General features: G+C 34.2%; 1 protein-coding gene across 2 annotated transcripts; it reads right to left on the reverse strand.

Annotated features, from left to right (window-relative positions):
- Positions 1-3501: 3501 nt before the first annotated feature.
- LOC100815405 (ubiquitin carboxyl-terminal hydrolase MINDY-3) lies at positions 3502-15046 on the reverse strand. Of its 2 annotated transcripts, XM_006606100.4 has the most exons (8): positions 14001-15046; positions 12370-12448; positions 10300-10445; positions 7596-7622; positions 7188-7311; positions 6845-7030; positions 4936-5007; positions 3502-4813 (listed from the first exon to the last, which is right to left on the reverse strand). In XM_006606100.4, the coding sequence occupies exons 1-8, from the start codon at positions 14405-14407 to the stop codon at positions 3989-3991; spliced, it is 1866 nt and encodes a 621-aa protein (XP_006606163.1). In that variant the 5' UTR covers positions 14408-15046; the 3' UTR covers positions 3502-3988. The 2 variants fall into 2 exon arrangements, with proteins under 2 accessions (XP_006606163.1, XP_003556149.1); XM_003556101.5 differs by lacking the exon at positions 7596-7622.
- Between the last annotated feature and the right edge of the window lie 597 nt (positions 15047-15643).

Genomic DNA, 15643 nt, shown 5'->3' on the forward strand with positions numbered 1-15643 from the left:
CCAAAGTACAATTTTGTTGTGTTTCAAAGGGGGTACAAAAAAAAACAACAGAATCATGTTATTTATTTTTTCAACCCAAAAATGGAACTACACTTTCATTGCCCATTTCTTTCTTCTTTTTCCTCTAGATGAACATGTCTGATGATGGTGGAGGCACACAAACCAAGACAAAGGAGTTATGGCAGCATGGTGGTATTTGGACATGATGGTGAGGACATGTGGTGTTGGCTAGGCCGGTGAGGGGTCATGCACTCACAGATCTAAAGTTGGGAACAACGCATGACGTCATTGGTGATGTTGCATTCATATATGGCCGGTGAGGTGGTGGCTTGCGGCCTTAGTACATTGGTGATGGATTGGGTGGACTGAAAAGAAGGAAAATAGGAAGATGGAGGGGTATGAAGGTCTTTTTCTTACATTTGTAGGGGTTAGTAACGAATGGAGTTGGGACCAATAGTAAGGATTTGGGTCAAACATTTCATTGTTGTATGCTACCTGGTAGTTTGGAAGGATTTTCTTCCTGCACCCTCAATACTTCTTATACACCCAACAATTAAAGTGAATTGGCGAAATTACCTTTCACTTAAAATTGAAAACCACCAAACTCCCCCCAACACCTATCTCCTTCATCTCGTGTTTCTCTTCTCATTCCCTTTGTTGCATCGCGATCTCCCTTCCTTCTCCCTTGTTCATCTTCACCATTATAGTTGGTGGTGTCCTCTCCCACTTTCATCGTCGTTGTCGCCATGAGTACTTATCTTCCCGTAAAGTTTAAGTTTTACTGTTGCGTTAGAGAATCTGTATGACCATACGAATTGATAATCTGTATGGATTATACGGATTATCAATCCGTATTTTGTTTTCTATATAATAAATTATTAATTTAATTAATTTGATTATTTAAAAATTAATTTTGAATTATTGTTGTTATTTAATTATTTTATAAATAACTATTGTTGTTTATATTAAATATTTATTTATTTAATTAACTATATTTGTTTATTTAAGTTGTTTTTTAATAATTCTTTTATTTAATAAATAATTTTTTACAAATTTTGTGATTTAAAAATCAATGTATAAATATCTTTGTTATTTAATTATTTTAGAAATAAGTATTTTAATTAATTTTGATATTTTAAATAGTTATTTATAAAATTGTTAAATAACAAAAATTCAAAATTTGTATAATGTATATATTTTAGAATTTAGTTAAACAAGCAAAGGTAATATTGTATATGACAAATGTTATTTATTAATATACTTGTATAGATATTATTAAATATTTATATAAATAGTGTTTGAAAGTATAAAAAAAGTTAATTTCTTCATTTATTTATAAATATTTAAATGTATTAAAATAGTTTTTTATAAAATAATGAAGTAGTCATTTATTAGAAATGAAAAAAGAAAATTTTAGTTTGATTTTGATTATATATTTTAGTTTGCTAGAATTAGTGATGTGGAGTATAAAAATTATATAAAAAAAATTCTACATTAATTTATGAATATATAAAAGTATTAAAATAATTATTTATAAAATAATTAAATATTTATTTATGAATTATTAAATAGTAATTTATAAAATATTTTATATTAAATTGTAGTTTGATTTTGATGATATATTTTAGTTTGCTACATTAATCATTTAATGTTAATTTAAATGTTTTTACTACCTTTGTTAAAATATACTATATATTATTATATAATAGGATTTTAGAAGATTTATTTGTGAATTTGTTAGTTAGCTTTTGATTAATAGAATGACAAAAATTTGTTATGAAATATGAAACTCAACTATTATTTGAACGGTGACCTTACTTGTTATTACTGTTTAAATTTGTAGATTGTGATTAGAAAAAAATGATTGCATCAGGCTTTAAGCATAGGTTTAGGAAGGACCGTAACCGTAAGGAGACAGGTTAGTGGTGATGCGGAAGAAGCCCCTTAGCGTTGAAGGCCGACAATATTTGCACGTAGATGTTGACCATGTGGATCATGCTGCTGACGAGGTTTATAAATAGCCTCAGGAGACAGTTACGAATCATGTCGACGCTGATACATAGGGTTTTCCGAATGGACCCCATGATACATCACGTTATATGTTGATCATGTGACAGCCTGAGTTTGGACGAGAAAGGTAGTTATTTATTCAATTATATAATATTTGAGTAACTATTTATCATTTTACTTGAACTAATTAATTTCATATATTGGCCATACTTCGAGTATTTCATATATTAATCGAGAAATTCAGGAATTTTATTAGAACAAAAAATCCATCTTCCACATATCTTGATGTTCCTTTCGGAAACATTCTTCCACCTAAATTCATCCTCCCATCAAATACAAATTAGGGACAGCATCCCCAGGAGAAGTTTACAATTTCTTGCACTACAATCTTCAAGAGGGGGAAAAGAAGGATACTCCTAAAATGTGAGAAACAAGTACAAGGAAAACTGCATTTTTCATGGTAGTCCAAGTCAGTTTGAACCATGTCCTAGAAGAAAGCATAACCTTGTATGCAATAACATGATCAATTTGTAAATTGACAATAACAAGTTAACAACCAATGCAAATTCACAATTATTGTTTGAAACTTATGATATTTGACTAATCATTGTTCGAAGTGACAGACTAACCATCTAAAAATCAAATAAATAGTTCCCCGCTCCAACAAAAAAAAACGTGTAAAGTTTCACATACTTGGAACTTAAGCTCCATTGCAGTTCACATGGAGACACAAATTCTAGATCTAGCTTGATGCTAAAGCTCAAAGCCAAACAGGCATAAAACTATTCGGAGATTAGTAAACAGACTGACTTCCTGTCAAATTGATAAAAAACATTAAACTTCACATATAAAATCATAAAGGATAACAATAACAATGTAGAGAATGATTAGCACAGCGCATTCCAACTTTCTAGGTTCACATATAAAATCGAAATTGGAACTTTGCTGTTCAGGCAAGAGAACAATCTGCTCATTATCCTCTTTGTTTTTTACTTTTTTTGATAGATGTCATGCTTAAGATATTAAACACTATTCTATATCAAACAAGTTTCACCTTGGTTACAATGACCTGATGCAAGACCCCGGAGGACCAAGAAAATATGAACTTAGCATGAAGGAAAGAAACATTGACAAATATGCAATTGCAGTTCACAATTCTTATAATTAGAAACTAATACAAGAATTCAGGTCAAGACTTGATCTTTTCATTAAGTTCATCATTGGGAAAAATTGCTCATACTCAGGTTCTTGTTGTCCAGTCCTTCATAGGAGTTAGTTAGATGAAGATCCAAATCATGTAACAACCACCAGATAAATATATCCCCGCCTAAAACATAAGAAATGTGGCAAGTTGGAAACCTTGAATTGCACACATTAATCTGCCCATCATCATCTCTAAACCTCCAACAAAGAAAAAATTAATAAATAAGTAAATATAGTATGCAATCATCTTTCAGAAATGGCGGGAGGGCATAGCTGACATCTAAAATATATAAATCAAACACAACCTACACATCTAGGTGCGATAATATTATTATATGACTGTTCATTTTCCCATATTCCAGAAGCCAAGCATGATGCTTTACTATTACAGCAATTTCAGAAACAAGACCCGGTTTCACGTTTATTACTAATAACCCCCCACGAACTGTATATAACTCTTCCGGTGGCAATACATTTAAAATGGATGTTACACTTAGGCTTTGACAATGAATATCGCATCCCTCTTTTTTGTACCTTTAGAATAGCATGACAAAATCGAAGAGAACGTTGAATATACACTAATCCACACTATATATAACGGCTATTATGCACATATTGGAGAAAATTTGGAGATCTGAACCCTCCCTGTTCATGTGCCTCGAGGTACCACATCAAATTAAAACATAAAAACTTTATCTACTCTTTGCTGAACCGATTGTGCTTTCCCTGTACGAAACTTGTAAGAACCACCACAAATGACTCTATATAATGTCTGTCAAACTATACTAGGAGGATCCCCTGACCAGGTGCAGACAGCACGTGCCCAGCGTGTCCTTATGCAGTCCACCAAAGGTGCATGCTGAGAAGGCTCTGGTTTAGATACTTCGTCGTCCTTCCCAGTAGACTCACTTGCACTAGCAGCAGATGAAACTTTCACATCTGCCATAAATTCCTCAGGCGTCCATCTTGGGGGGACTGAAACTCTCAATTTTGTGAGCCGGGGTCTTTGCAGTGGAGTTTCACCCCGGGAATTTACTTGACTGCCGTTCAGGTCTGATTTGGCAATCCCATTAAAATGGTATAGATCAAAAACCTTCTTACCCATCAAACCGGATGAATCCTTCAAACCTCCCAAGCTTTTGTCTAGATCCAAAATTACTTGCCAGAATTCACTCCATACAATGAACCCTGAAGAGCAAAGATGTTCCAGCTTCTCTGGTGGAAATTTGATATTTGTTTCTCTGAGGACTTGATGGAATCCTTCCACACTAATGAAACCACCACCTCCACTCTGATCTTGTGCATCAAAAGCTCTGCGAATCAGAGTTTCCTTTCCTTCCAGTTCATTCTCATTTTGAACGCTGGGGTCAAGAGCAAACAGCACCGTGTAATGGGATTCACTCCCCACAACCCATATAGGCCACTTTGGGGATTTCAGAAACTGACCAACCTTGCAAAAATTCAGGGATTCTAATAGAGTCAGAAATCCAACTTCCACATATCCGGATATACCTTTCACAAACATTCCTCCTCCTAAATCCATCCTTCCATCAAACACATTAGGAACAGCCTCCCCACAGAGCAGTAGGTTCACAATTTCCTGCAGCACAAGATCCATAGAAAAAACAATCTTATATATCCTAGTTCTAGAATATTGTTTACAATAAGCATTAGTTAAAAGGATGGCAGCATTTTTCAATTATCTGTAATGTACATATATACCTGGGAGGCATGCCCAAAAGGTGCAGTAACCAGTGGTAGGCTGGGATCATCCCTGTCACTTTGAACCAAGTCCTAGAGGAAAGCAAAATTTGCATACATCAATCCAGTTACCCATTGGAATTTATCATGTCTAATTTACCATTTTATTCCCCAACATTTAATGACCGTATAGAATGACAGACCCAAAATTTTCAAAAAGCCATAGAAATAGAACTCAAAAGTTTAAAGACATAGACAATAGTAACAAGAAAGGCTTACTACATCAGCTCAAAATTTAAAGGAGATTAGGATGAACTATGAATGTTCAAATCCAGGATCTAGCTTGATGATGATCCTTGAGCACACAAGCCCTTTGAAAGAAAAATTGTCATCCAGTTTATTTTCATTTCCAGTTTCCAAAATAATTTGGCATCCAAGATATTAGTCTTATGTTAGGGAGTGTTATTGGGCTAAGCGTGTGTATTAATTCATTGTATCACACTTGTAATTGACCTAGAATATTAGTATAAATAGGATAATAACATTAGTGATTTATTATCACAATATAACAATTATAGAGTCCTATTGGTAAAATAAAGTATATTGTCTCTTTTCACTTTTCCACCCAGTACATATAATTTCAACATGTTATCAAAGCAATGCCATTCATCATGACCATGCTATGTCCACGGTGTATCCACACCAAAGTTTCCAGAATACAGAAGTCCTCTATATTTTTACTTTAAAATACTCAGTCTCCTTATTGGTTCTAAAGAATAAATACAAGTACTAAGCCAGTGTTTTTATCATGTCAAAATCACAGCCATTTGTTGTCCTAGCATGATATTTACTTTCTATTCTTTTTTCCATTCAATCACTATGATTTCTGTGGAATCCTTACAAGCTTGATGACTTGTCAGAAACAATTTATTGACTAGAGTCCAGACATTCAAAAAACTATTTGCCAGAAAAACCCTAACTCTGAATTTTCCCTCAAGCTTAGCAAACCATGAAGAATTATTCTGAAAATAGCTATTTCTGGTCAAATAAAACTGCATCTTCCAGTAAAATTTTCAATTTAGAGAATTTGACAAACAAATCAGAGAATTAAACCTGAACATCTTTTAGATTATCTTTAAGAGAAGCTGGAAGGGGAAAGAAAGACCCTTAGCAAAATCATTAAGAACCCACCACTACCAGACCACTTTGGGTGCAGGTAGCTCCAGGAGCTCAGGACCTTTGTGTAGGTCCTGAACAACTTAGGAGCATGAAATGGGTTCAGGGGCAGGGGCTGGGAATGGCATCATGGGACCCTGCAAAAGATTTTTTAGCCAATTCAAGCCACGGCAACACAACCGCTGACATCCGCTACAGGGTAAACCACTGCCTCAAAATAAAGGAAATATTTTTTTATTTTGAGCACAGGTTTTTGCCAGTAAAAAAACATACATAATTAGCAAGGCAGTCACTGGGCTCCTGCTAATTTCCAAGAAATGTCAAAGACTAACATTCATATTTCAAATACATTGCACTTGGTAATCCAAAAGACCTAGACAACCAAAACGCAAAAAAGAATTACATCACACTGCCATTGTTTTAAAATTGTTTGGGTTGCTTGTTCTTCAAACAGTCATGCAGTACTACTCTTTCCATCACATGAAAGTTCCTATAGGAGCAATTAGATGTACAAAACACAATCAAGCTAATAATACAGTATCCAAGTCATCCAGTGAAATTCTACTATTCACACAAAAAGAGATTGCATATTAAGCAGTTCATTCTTAGTAGGAAAAATGCCTAAACATATTTTCAGCAAAAGAAAATAGAGGGAAAGAAATAGCCCAATATCTCTAGCTTTAAAAGACAGTAAATTCAGAGACTGTAAAATGCAACTGAAGTAGATAACAGAGCTTGAAGCAGGCAAACATACCAGTCCCCGAGAAAGTAAAGCAGAGATTAGGAAAAGCAATGCTCCCATTCGACTTTGGAATAGGGGAAGATTTGCTTCAAGCCTTTGCAATGCATTTGTTTGTGATGTGCATGTTTCAACTCTAAGAACTTTCTGCAGATCCAAGGCAGATTCAATGGAAAGACCTTGAAGTGATTTTGAAACAACCTGTTCATTAGACAAGACTTGATTCAGCAGATAAGGATATCATAGGAGAAACACAGTAGAAGACAACAATAAAAAGATAGTAAATTCAATTCAATCTACTGCCACGAGATGCTACACAAATAACCAATATCAGTATTCTGTACAATAACCAAGGTACCTCATCCTTTGAAATCCCTTCAAAACGCTGAATGTCATTCTCGGAAATGCTCAAAGTTGCAATGACAGCCCTTCTATTACTTCCACATGAAAATAAAATTTCACCCATACTTTTTACAAGAGCTCTGCCATGAAATCACACAACTTATCATGAGCATAGCTATGAAAAATCATGAAAGAATCCTACCAATATCAAAGACCTGAGGAGAACATAGAAGGACATTGGAATTTGGATAGGAACTAAAATTTATAGACATGAATTTTATTGGACAAGAATAGATTAAGCAGATAAGGATATCATACAAGAATCACAATAGAAGACAACAATAACAAGATAGGAAATTCAATTCAATCTATCACAAACCAGATGCCACATAAATAACCAATATCAGTACAATAACCAAGGTACCTCATCCTCTGAAATCCCTTCAAAATCCTGAACATAGGAGAATCTGAAATAAGCAAATTTAAATATATGCATGGACATATACTAATAAGCAAATGAACTCCACAACCAGAAAACCTGAAATCTTCACCATTCAATAAAAAGAGAGAGAGAGAGAGAGAGAGAAATAGAGGTTAAGCTTTTATGAACCCACAAAAAAACCCAAGATCTGGTATTTATACTAAATCCCACATTTAAATAAAATAAATAAATAAACGGCCGAATAATGCACACATAACTTAAAAAGCTATGACTAAGTATGCCTCCAATGCTTGATCACCATGGTCAAGGTGAGTGGATGAAACAGAAGGAAAAGAAAACTTATTTGGACACATATCAAATGTTAATCTTCATTTGGGCAGTTAAAGTGTTAAGGTAGGGAATTATTTTAAACAGGAGAAGGCAGAAGAGAAGAATTGTTATCATTTGGGAAACTGAGCATTAGCTCTTGCAGAAAGGGGAAACCCCTTGGAAGTAGAATCTTCTCCTTATGCTCATTGTATGTAACAAAATAAACATTGCCAAAGCATTCTTTTTCCTTTCATTCTTGTGTTTTTCTCATCTCCCCGGACAACTCTAGATACAAGTTTCTAACACATGGGAAAAATATATCTAGCCTAGGAACTTAAACAGACAAGTGATTTATAAAGTCAATATATAGTTAACCATTAAGGATTAACCATTCTTTGAACCTTTGTTAATCACTTCTTTGGTCAATTATTCCTAAATTGAAAATGATTCCTAAACCAGAATTTTCTTAGATCTCATTAATCAACATTGTGAGCCAACTAATACTTTTTTCACCTGGACTCTTCCATACACCAATAGGGATATTATGTAAATCAAGTGCTTTGCCATTTTTCATCATATTTGATGCTTGTTTAACCTTAGGCTATTGAATTCTATGATAAGCTGTATAATTTTAATCTTCATCCCTTGTATTTATCCTACGCAAATGTAAAAATCCATGTCATTTTCATCAAGTAAATTGTCATAGTAATTTTCCACCTTTCTTTGATATATTGTTTTGTTACCAAGACTTTACCTTCATCCTTAATCCATTTCTCTTTATTCAAGTCTATTAAGTCTTGACTTTTTCCCTCCTACTTTTAGCAAGCCTATAAATACTTCGGTCTCTATCTGAGGCCTAAGGAATTGTTTAATTCATCAAAAGCTCCAACTCTCCTTGCTAACCACCTTCTTGGTATCATTCTTAGCCATCACATACTTTTCCTAATTATCAACATTTTTACATGAAAACCTTGCTTTATAACACTCCTTAACTTCATCTTACATATGTGTATTTCACCACTAAGATTTTTCAACTTTAAGTCCTTAGCCTCTTGATTCACCAAGAGTCTCTCCTCTGCTACCTTCCTAATCCTTTTGACCATCTTGTCTCACTCTCACATATCATTTGCATTTCCTTGTGCGTACTGTTAAATTACATAAATCAGAGGCATAGTAGGCTGAAACCATGTGTCTGAAATACACCACGGATGACTGTATATATAGGCTTATTGCATTAAATACACATATCTCCTAGTCTTTTTACATTTATAACTTCATTCTTTCAATACTTATCTACAATTATACCCACCTTATTTCTTGATTTAACCTTGCCAAAATACCACAAGTTACCCGGAGTGTCTAATTCCTTAACCCTTTTCTCCTACCCACATAGTTCTTTTTACAACAACAACAACAACAACAACAACAACAACGCCTTATCCCACTAGGTGGGGTCGGCTACATGGATCAACTTCCGCCATAATGTTCTATCAAGTACCATACTTCTATCCAAACCATTAATTTCGAGATCCTTTTTTATAACCTCTCTTATAGTCTTTTTGGGTCTTCCTCTGCCTCGAATTATTTGTCTTCTCTCCATCTGGTCTACTCTCCTCACTACAGAGTCTACCCGTCTTCTCTCTACATGCCCAAACCACCTAAGTCTATTTTCCACCATCTTCTCTACAATAGGCGCTACTCCAACCCTCTCTCTAATAGCTTCGTTTCTAATTTTATCCTGTCGAGTCTTACCACACATCCACCGCGACATCCTCATCTCCGCTACACCTACTTTATTCTCATGTTGGCTCTTGACCGCCCAACATTCTTTTTACAGGTACATAAAATTGTTCCTCCTAATACGGTCTACTATTTCCATTCATTTACCTGTAACTATAAGTATGCCCATGTTCCATGTTCCTAAACCAATCTTCCTCCTGTGAACTAACTTCTTTAGTCACCCTTTCATGAAAATGTGAGAACCCTTGATCACTTTTAACCATATCCAAGCAGTGACCAAGACTTTGAGGAATATATTAAGTCCTGACTCAACTTAATGTAGCCAAATGAACAACCACTACTGTCTACTGCACATGTAATAGAATAACTTAACAATGAACTCAATCCAAATTGAAATTGATTAAAAGGAAACATATAAAACACTATTAAAGGTAGAGAAAAAAAGTACTTAATTGAATCAAATTAATATTCATGTTCACAGTACACCAGAAAATGTGGTGCCACAGATCAAAGAAATTAACACAATGAAGGCATGAAGTACAACGTAGAAGAAATAGAACTCTACAATTTTATATTTTTATTATAATGAATTTTACCTAGCTAAACACAAATGACTAATCAGAAAAAAGTTAATCACCTTACTTTTTCACCTTCAGTGAGCGAAGAAAAATTATTTGATGGAACAGACTGACTTTTAAATGCTGCACCCGGACCCTTCTGTGACATGCATGACACATCTTTCAACTCATCACTGAAGAAAATAATGTATTTAAGCACAAATGCCTGAAAAGTTAAAGAAAAACATCAGCAAAATCAACAAAGGACGAAAAACATGCTTTTGGAAATTATATTGTGTATCAGCATTCAGTAGAATAAATAAATAACAAATGGACATATCTATAGTATATATTATTCATTGAATCACAAATTCAACATTACTACAGTGGAAAGTTAAAATAATGAATGGGCAGATGTTAAAGAAACTTGCACGCATGGGTACCAACACTGATTACCCACAACAAAATACAAAATATATAAATAAACTTGATGTGCTGTTTGCAATACTATTCAATTTTATTATAAAAAATAACAAATGAAGTTATATTATATGATGTTATTTTTTCCCTTTTCATGGTTTTTAAATTCTAAATGTTTGTGGATATCCATAAATAAATACCCGATACATTGTATGGATACCCACTAATGTAAATGGAAACAAATGTAGCAGAGGGAAAGCACTACCAAAACTCATCTGCCCCATTGCCATCAATAAAATCATTTTACTTGCAACATATACACGGGAAATCATATAAAGAAAACACAGAATACATTTACCATACAACCAGTTGCTAATATTTTATGCTGGTAAAATATTTGTTTAGTGCGTATAGTTTATACATTTAAACTACAGCCAGTGGCTAATATTTTATAGGATAAAGCAATCATTTAGTGCCTATAGTTTCACTCTAAATTCAATTTATTCCTCATAGTCCAAAACCATTGAAAACAGTCTCAATAATTTAGGGCCTGTTATGGTAAATATTAGTTGGGCTTACTATCCAAAAGGTCCCTATTTGGAGTGAAATTATCACAACCAAATAAGTATAGTTTAAAAAACTGAACCAGTAATCAATCCGATCAAGGCACCTGATCACTAAGTCAATGGTCGAACTAGTGAATCACTAATTGAACCGCATGACCCGGTATTACAATGCTATAAATAATTATATATAATTTATATAGTATATATGAATTAAATATTACATTTGTTAATATTATATCCACTAATAGTCTCTAGCTTAGTGGTTGAGTTTGTTTGTCCCTGCTGTAGGTCTTGTTTTCGAATCATGTTAGGTGTCATTTTTGTTAATATTGAGTTCAATTGAATACTATATATGGTATAAATAGCTTCCATCGCAGTGGTAAAGCGCATAGTGCACTCGTCCCGAGTGCAGGTCGTGAGTTCCAACCATGGCAAGACACTTTTTCAGTATTTTTACTGAAATGAGTGCAGCAGGCAACAGGGACCCGGAACCACTGGCGGATCCACATTTATAGGGTGTAGGGGCAATAATTACCCACACGAGATTTTTTTTATTTGTATGCGTAATTAAAAAAAAAAATGCCCCCATAAAAGAATAGGTGTTGCCCCCCATACAATATATTTTTTTAAAAATGAATGAAAAATATAAGAAATAAAAATAGAAAATAAATTGATATTAATCGTATTACTTAATCCTTTTATTTTTTTATAGTATTGACGATAAAAAAAAATCATAGAACATTTTCAAAGTATGAAAATGCATACATGACAATTGTAATCTGTAGAAGCTTTAAGTATTTTGGATTTCTTTTGTCATGACATTAAGTATTTTGTGAAAGCTTGAGATTATTTTTTTGTGAAAATATTATAAACTATTCCTTGCCCCCACTGAGAAATTTTTTTGGATCTGCCACTGCCCATAACCTGCAGTTGATCCAAAAACTCGGCTAGGTCGCATGGGCTGATAGAATTCCCGATCCGATAGCTGGACCAAAACGGTCCACCCACCGGTTCCCAGTCAGACCAGCCGGTTCAGACATATTTTTAAAACTATGCAAATAAGTGCCATTTTGCATTGTTTGAAATAGGGACTTTTTCAGTGATTTTGGAAAATGGACAGCATGCCTCAAGTTCATAAGAAATATTGAAAAAAGTAGCCATTACTTGAATAGCTGCCAATACGCCACAGGGACCGCCTTCATGCTGCACTAGGCCCATTGATGTTACAGGATCAGAGCTAAACCTACAGCAAAGTTTTCATAGTATAAGCAATAAAAAGTAAGTAGACAATCTTATTCAAATTTAAAAGTATAAGAAACAAATAACTCAAAAGTCAAGACAACATTAAGAAAAGGACAAAATGTTCAAAAGCATAGCATGCAGATGAAGAGTTGAAAATACGTGTTCATGACTTCCTTTATAATGGTGGTCTTTAAGTGAATGAAATTAATCCATTCAAAAACTATGCTTCACAAATGGAAAATGTGCAGCATAGCACTAGTTTCACAGCAGAAAGGTTCTAGTGACATGATGCACAGAAGCAAAAGTTGCTAAATAAGAAAAGTCGGTCATCAATTACAGGACAAGATACAAAGCTTATGCCAATAAATTATACTATTAAACAGACCTCCACAGAATCTCGGGAAAAAAAAAGTCTCGAAATAACAAACACATAGTATTAAAGCCAACACCTGTATGACTTTGCTATTAAATTAAGGAGTGTAGCATTAAGTGAACATAATAACTTTGTATAACGGAATTTTGCTACTCCATGCAAAAATGACTATGTTCAATAGCAATGTTGTATTCTTTTTTTGGTTTTTTTTCCAGTTGTCTTAACAGAAACTTTGTTCATTCTTTAAAATGAAGGGGGAACCAGTCTTTTATCAGTCAATTATTTGATCAAGTGCTTCCATCAAGCAATCAATCAAGAGTAGTAAATACGAAAATTGTCTAACACCAGCAGTACATAAGAATTTCAACCCTTCCTCCATAGGAAAAAAAGAAATTTTGAATGATCATCACCAATGCTCTAACAATTAAGTTCAATTTACAAAAACCCTACATATGTTTACACTACCAGGAAAATGCATTATTTTGAAGATAAATGGTTCCAATTATTTTCCCCTTTTCTTGTAATATATATATATATATATATATTGTAATCTCAAATGCCAGGATTGAGAGCATAGCAATGAATAGTGTGTTTGAATAACACTCACAATCAATTCAACCCCACAAAATCATGGTGATACCATGAAAAGGTAGAAGCAGTTGCTTTGGGTTCAACGTGGGATGGAACATGATTTTTTTTTATTAATGTGCTGCGATCCCAAACATGCGTGAAGTCATGGGACTTGTGAGACTGTATGAGACTATGAGTAAAAATTTGGACTGAACTCACTTCACAATCACAAATATAAAACAACTATATGCATATCCTGATTCAGAACAAACAAAAACAGCATGATATTAGGCTACAATGAATGCACATTAAGGCCAAGCTCACAAGCCAAAATGACTCAGACTCCAATCACATAGAACCAAGGAACACAGACAGCTGGAATATTAGGGGAAGCAGGAATGTGCATTGCAACATCAAATAAGATAAACAAAGCATGGACAAAGGTATCAATTACAACATCATCTTGAAATATAAAGCATACAACAGAGGCTTCAATAAATGGACATGCTAAAGAGTTTGTGTCTGTTAATCCTACACTTGTCAACATATCCATACACTGCAGAGTTCAGATAAATTAAAAGATAATTTAAAAATTAAAATCTATAAATACCGAATTCCCTGGTTGCTCCACTGTGCGAGAATGCCCTTGGAAACTTCATTCCCAAACACCATACCAAACAATTGATTAGCTTCTTCCACAGAAAGCTCCTTACTCAAATTCACACTCTTCAAACACGAATCCTCCTCTCTCCTCCCTGATTCACCGCCTTTTTTCACCGGCGACGGCGACGGCGAAGGAGAAGGCGAAACCCTCGCCGCTGCCGCCATCCGCTTCTCGGCCGCCGCCGCCATGAGCTCCCTTCGCCGGGTCTTGTACTCCGGCAACTCCTCCGGCGACCCCGAAACCGCATCGGCGACGGCGTCACGCGGCTTGCTGCGCTTCGGCTCCGGCGTCCCGCGCTGCATGCTCATCCGAATCGCCATTTGCAAATCCTCGTCTTCACCTCGATCCCCCATTCTTAAACGGATCAAAAGTTTCAATCCCAAAACCACCGAGACAGAGAAACCCTAAAAGAACTATTTTTAGGACTCCGTTTCTTGGAGATCGAGAACCGAACTGCGATTGGGGCGAATTGGAATTCGGAGCGCTGGGAAGGGGTAAAAATGGAAATGGAATTGGGAGGGTGGTTTTGGCGGGGGTGGAGCCACGACGGTGGCGTGGAGTGGGTGAAAACGGTGGCGTGTGAGGATGAATCTTTGTAGTGGCGTTGCCTGCGAAATGATCGAGAGGCCCCTCAGTTAAAGGTTAGACGCAGTGGTAGAGTGAGTAATTTCACTGAAAAAAATGAGGGTAGTGTGGGAAATGAAACATTGTGAATTTGATTGCGCAAGCCACCGGCGATACTTAACGGAGAGGAAACAAAAGCGCTCCTGCTTTTCCTATTGAAAAAAGGGTAGGAATAATAAGAAGAAAAAAATAACTATTGCTTTTCTATTTTATTTTTAAGAGGAAACAAAAATATATTTTTTTATCCTTTTCAAAAAAAAAACTATAATTTTATTCCTCGTTTTGTTTAAAAATAAACAAGTATTTTTCATAAATTATTTTGTCAAAATAGTTAGCATAATTTATTATAACATATTAAAAAAATATAAATTAAATATGTATGTTTTATAACTTTAAATGATTTGAAAATTTTAATTAATTATTACTTAATTTTAAAATTCATGTAACACATAAAAAATTACTAACCCCCAATAATAAAGTTATTTAGCTTTTTTTAAGTAATCCTTTATATCTGTTATTACTGACACATGATTTTAATCTTTCTTATAAATTATTTCATCATTTTAATATACAATTGATAAATAATTTTTGTATTATATAACTATTTTAAATTTAAGTGGAAGTTAAAACTATAAATAAAAAATTGCATTTTTAAAGAAACATACAAATCCAACAGTAAAATGCACATTTAGTGTGTGCACAAGGTTTTTTTCCCTCTTCCAAAAACTAGTGCAAACATACTGCTGAAGATTTTTTTTTTAAATCTCTTTTAATTAAGAAAACACAAGCACACAAGTATTGATTCTTAATTAAAAGACTATCTAATTTTAGAATGATTATTTATTCAATTAATTGACGATATTTACAAATTAATAAGTAACAAGTGACTCCGTATTAAATTCACCATTTAATTGGTTATTTATTTTTCAAGTACTGAGAAGCTACTAATACCTTTTTCATTGAAA

Source organism: Glycine max, chromosome 20 (assembly GCF_000004515.6).
Source record: "Glycine max cultivar Williams 82 chromosome 20, Glycine_max_v4.0, whole genome shotgun sequence".
In the NCBI taxonomy this organism is placed as follows: Eukaryota; Viridiplantae; Streptophyta; class Magnoliopsida; order Fabales; family Fabaceae; genus Glycine; species Glycine max.

Excerpts from the sequence above, each read along its gene's own strand:
- LOC100815405 (XM_006606100.4), bottom strand. The coding sequence starts at position 14,407 with ATGGGGGATCGAGGTGAAGACGAGGATTTGCAAATGGCGATTCGGATG. Across the intron at positions 12,449-14,000 it reads TGGAGCAACCAGGGAATTCG|GTTTAGCTCTGATCCTGTAA; the intron begins GTATTTATAGAT and ends ACTTTGCTGTAG. Across the intron at positions 7,312-7,595 it reads AAGGGATTTCAGAGGATGAG|AGCTCTTGTAAAAAGTATGG; the intron begins GTACCTTGGTTA and ends ATTTCATGGCAG.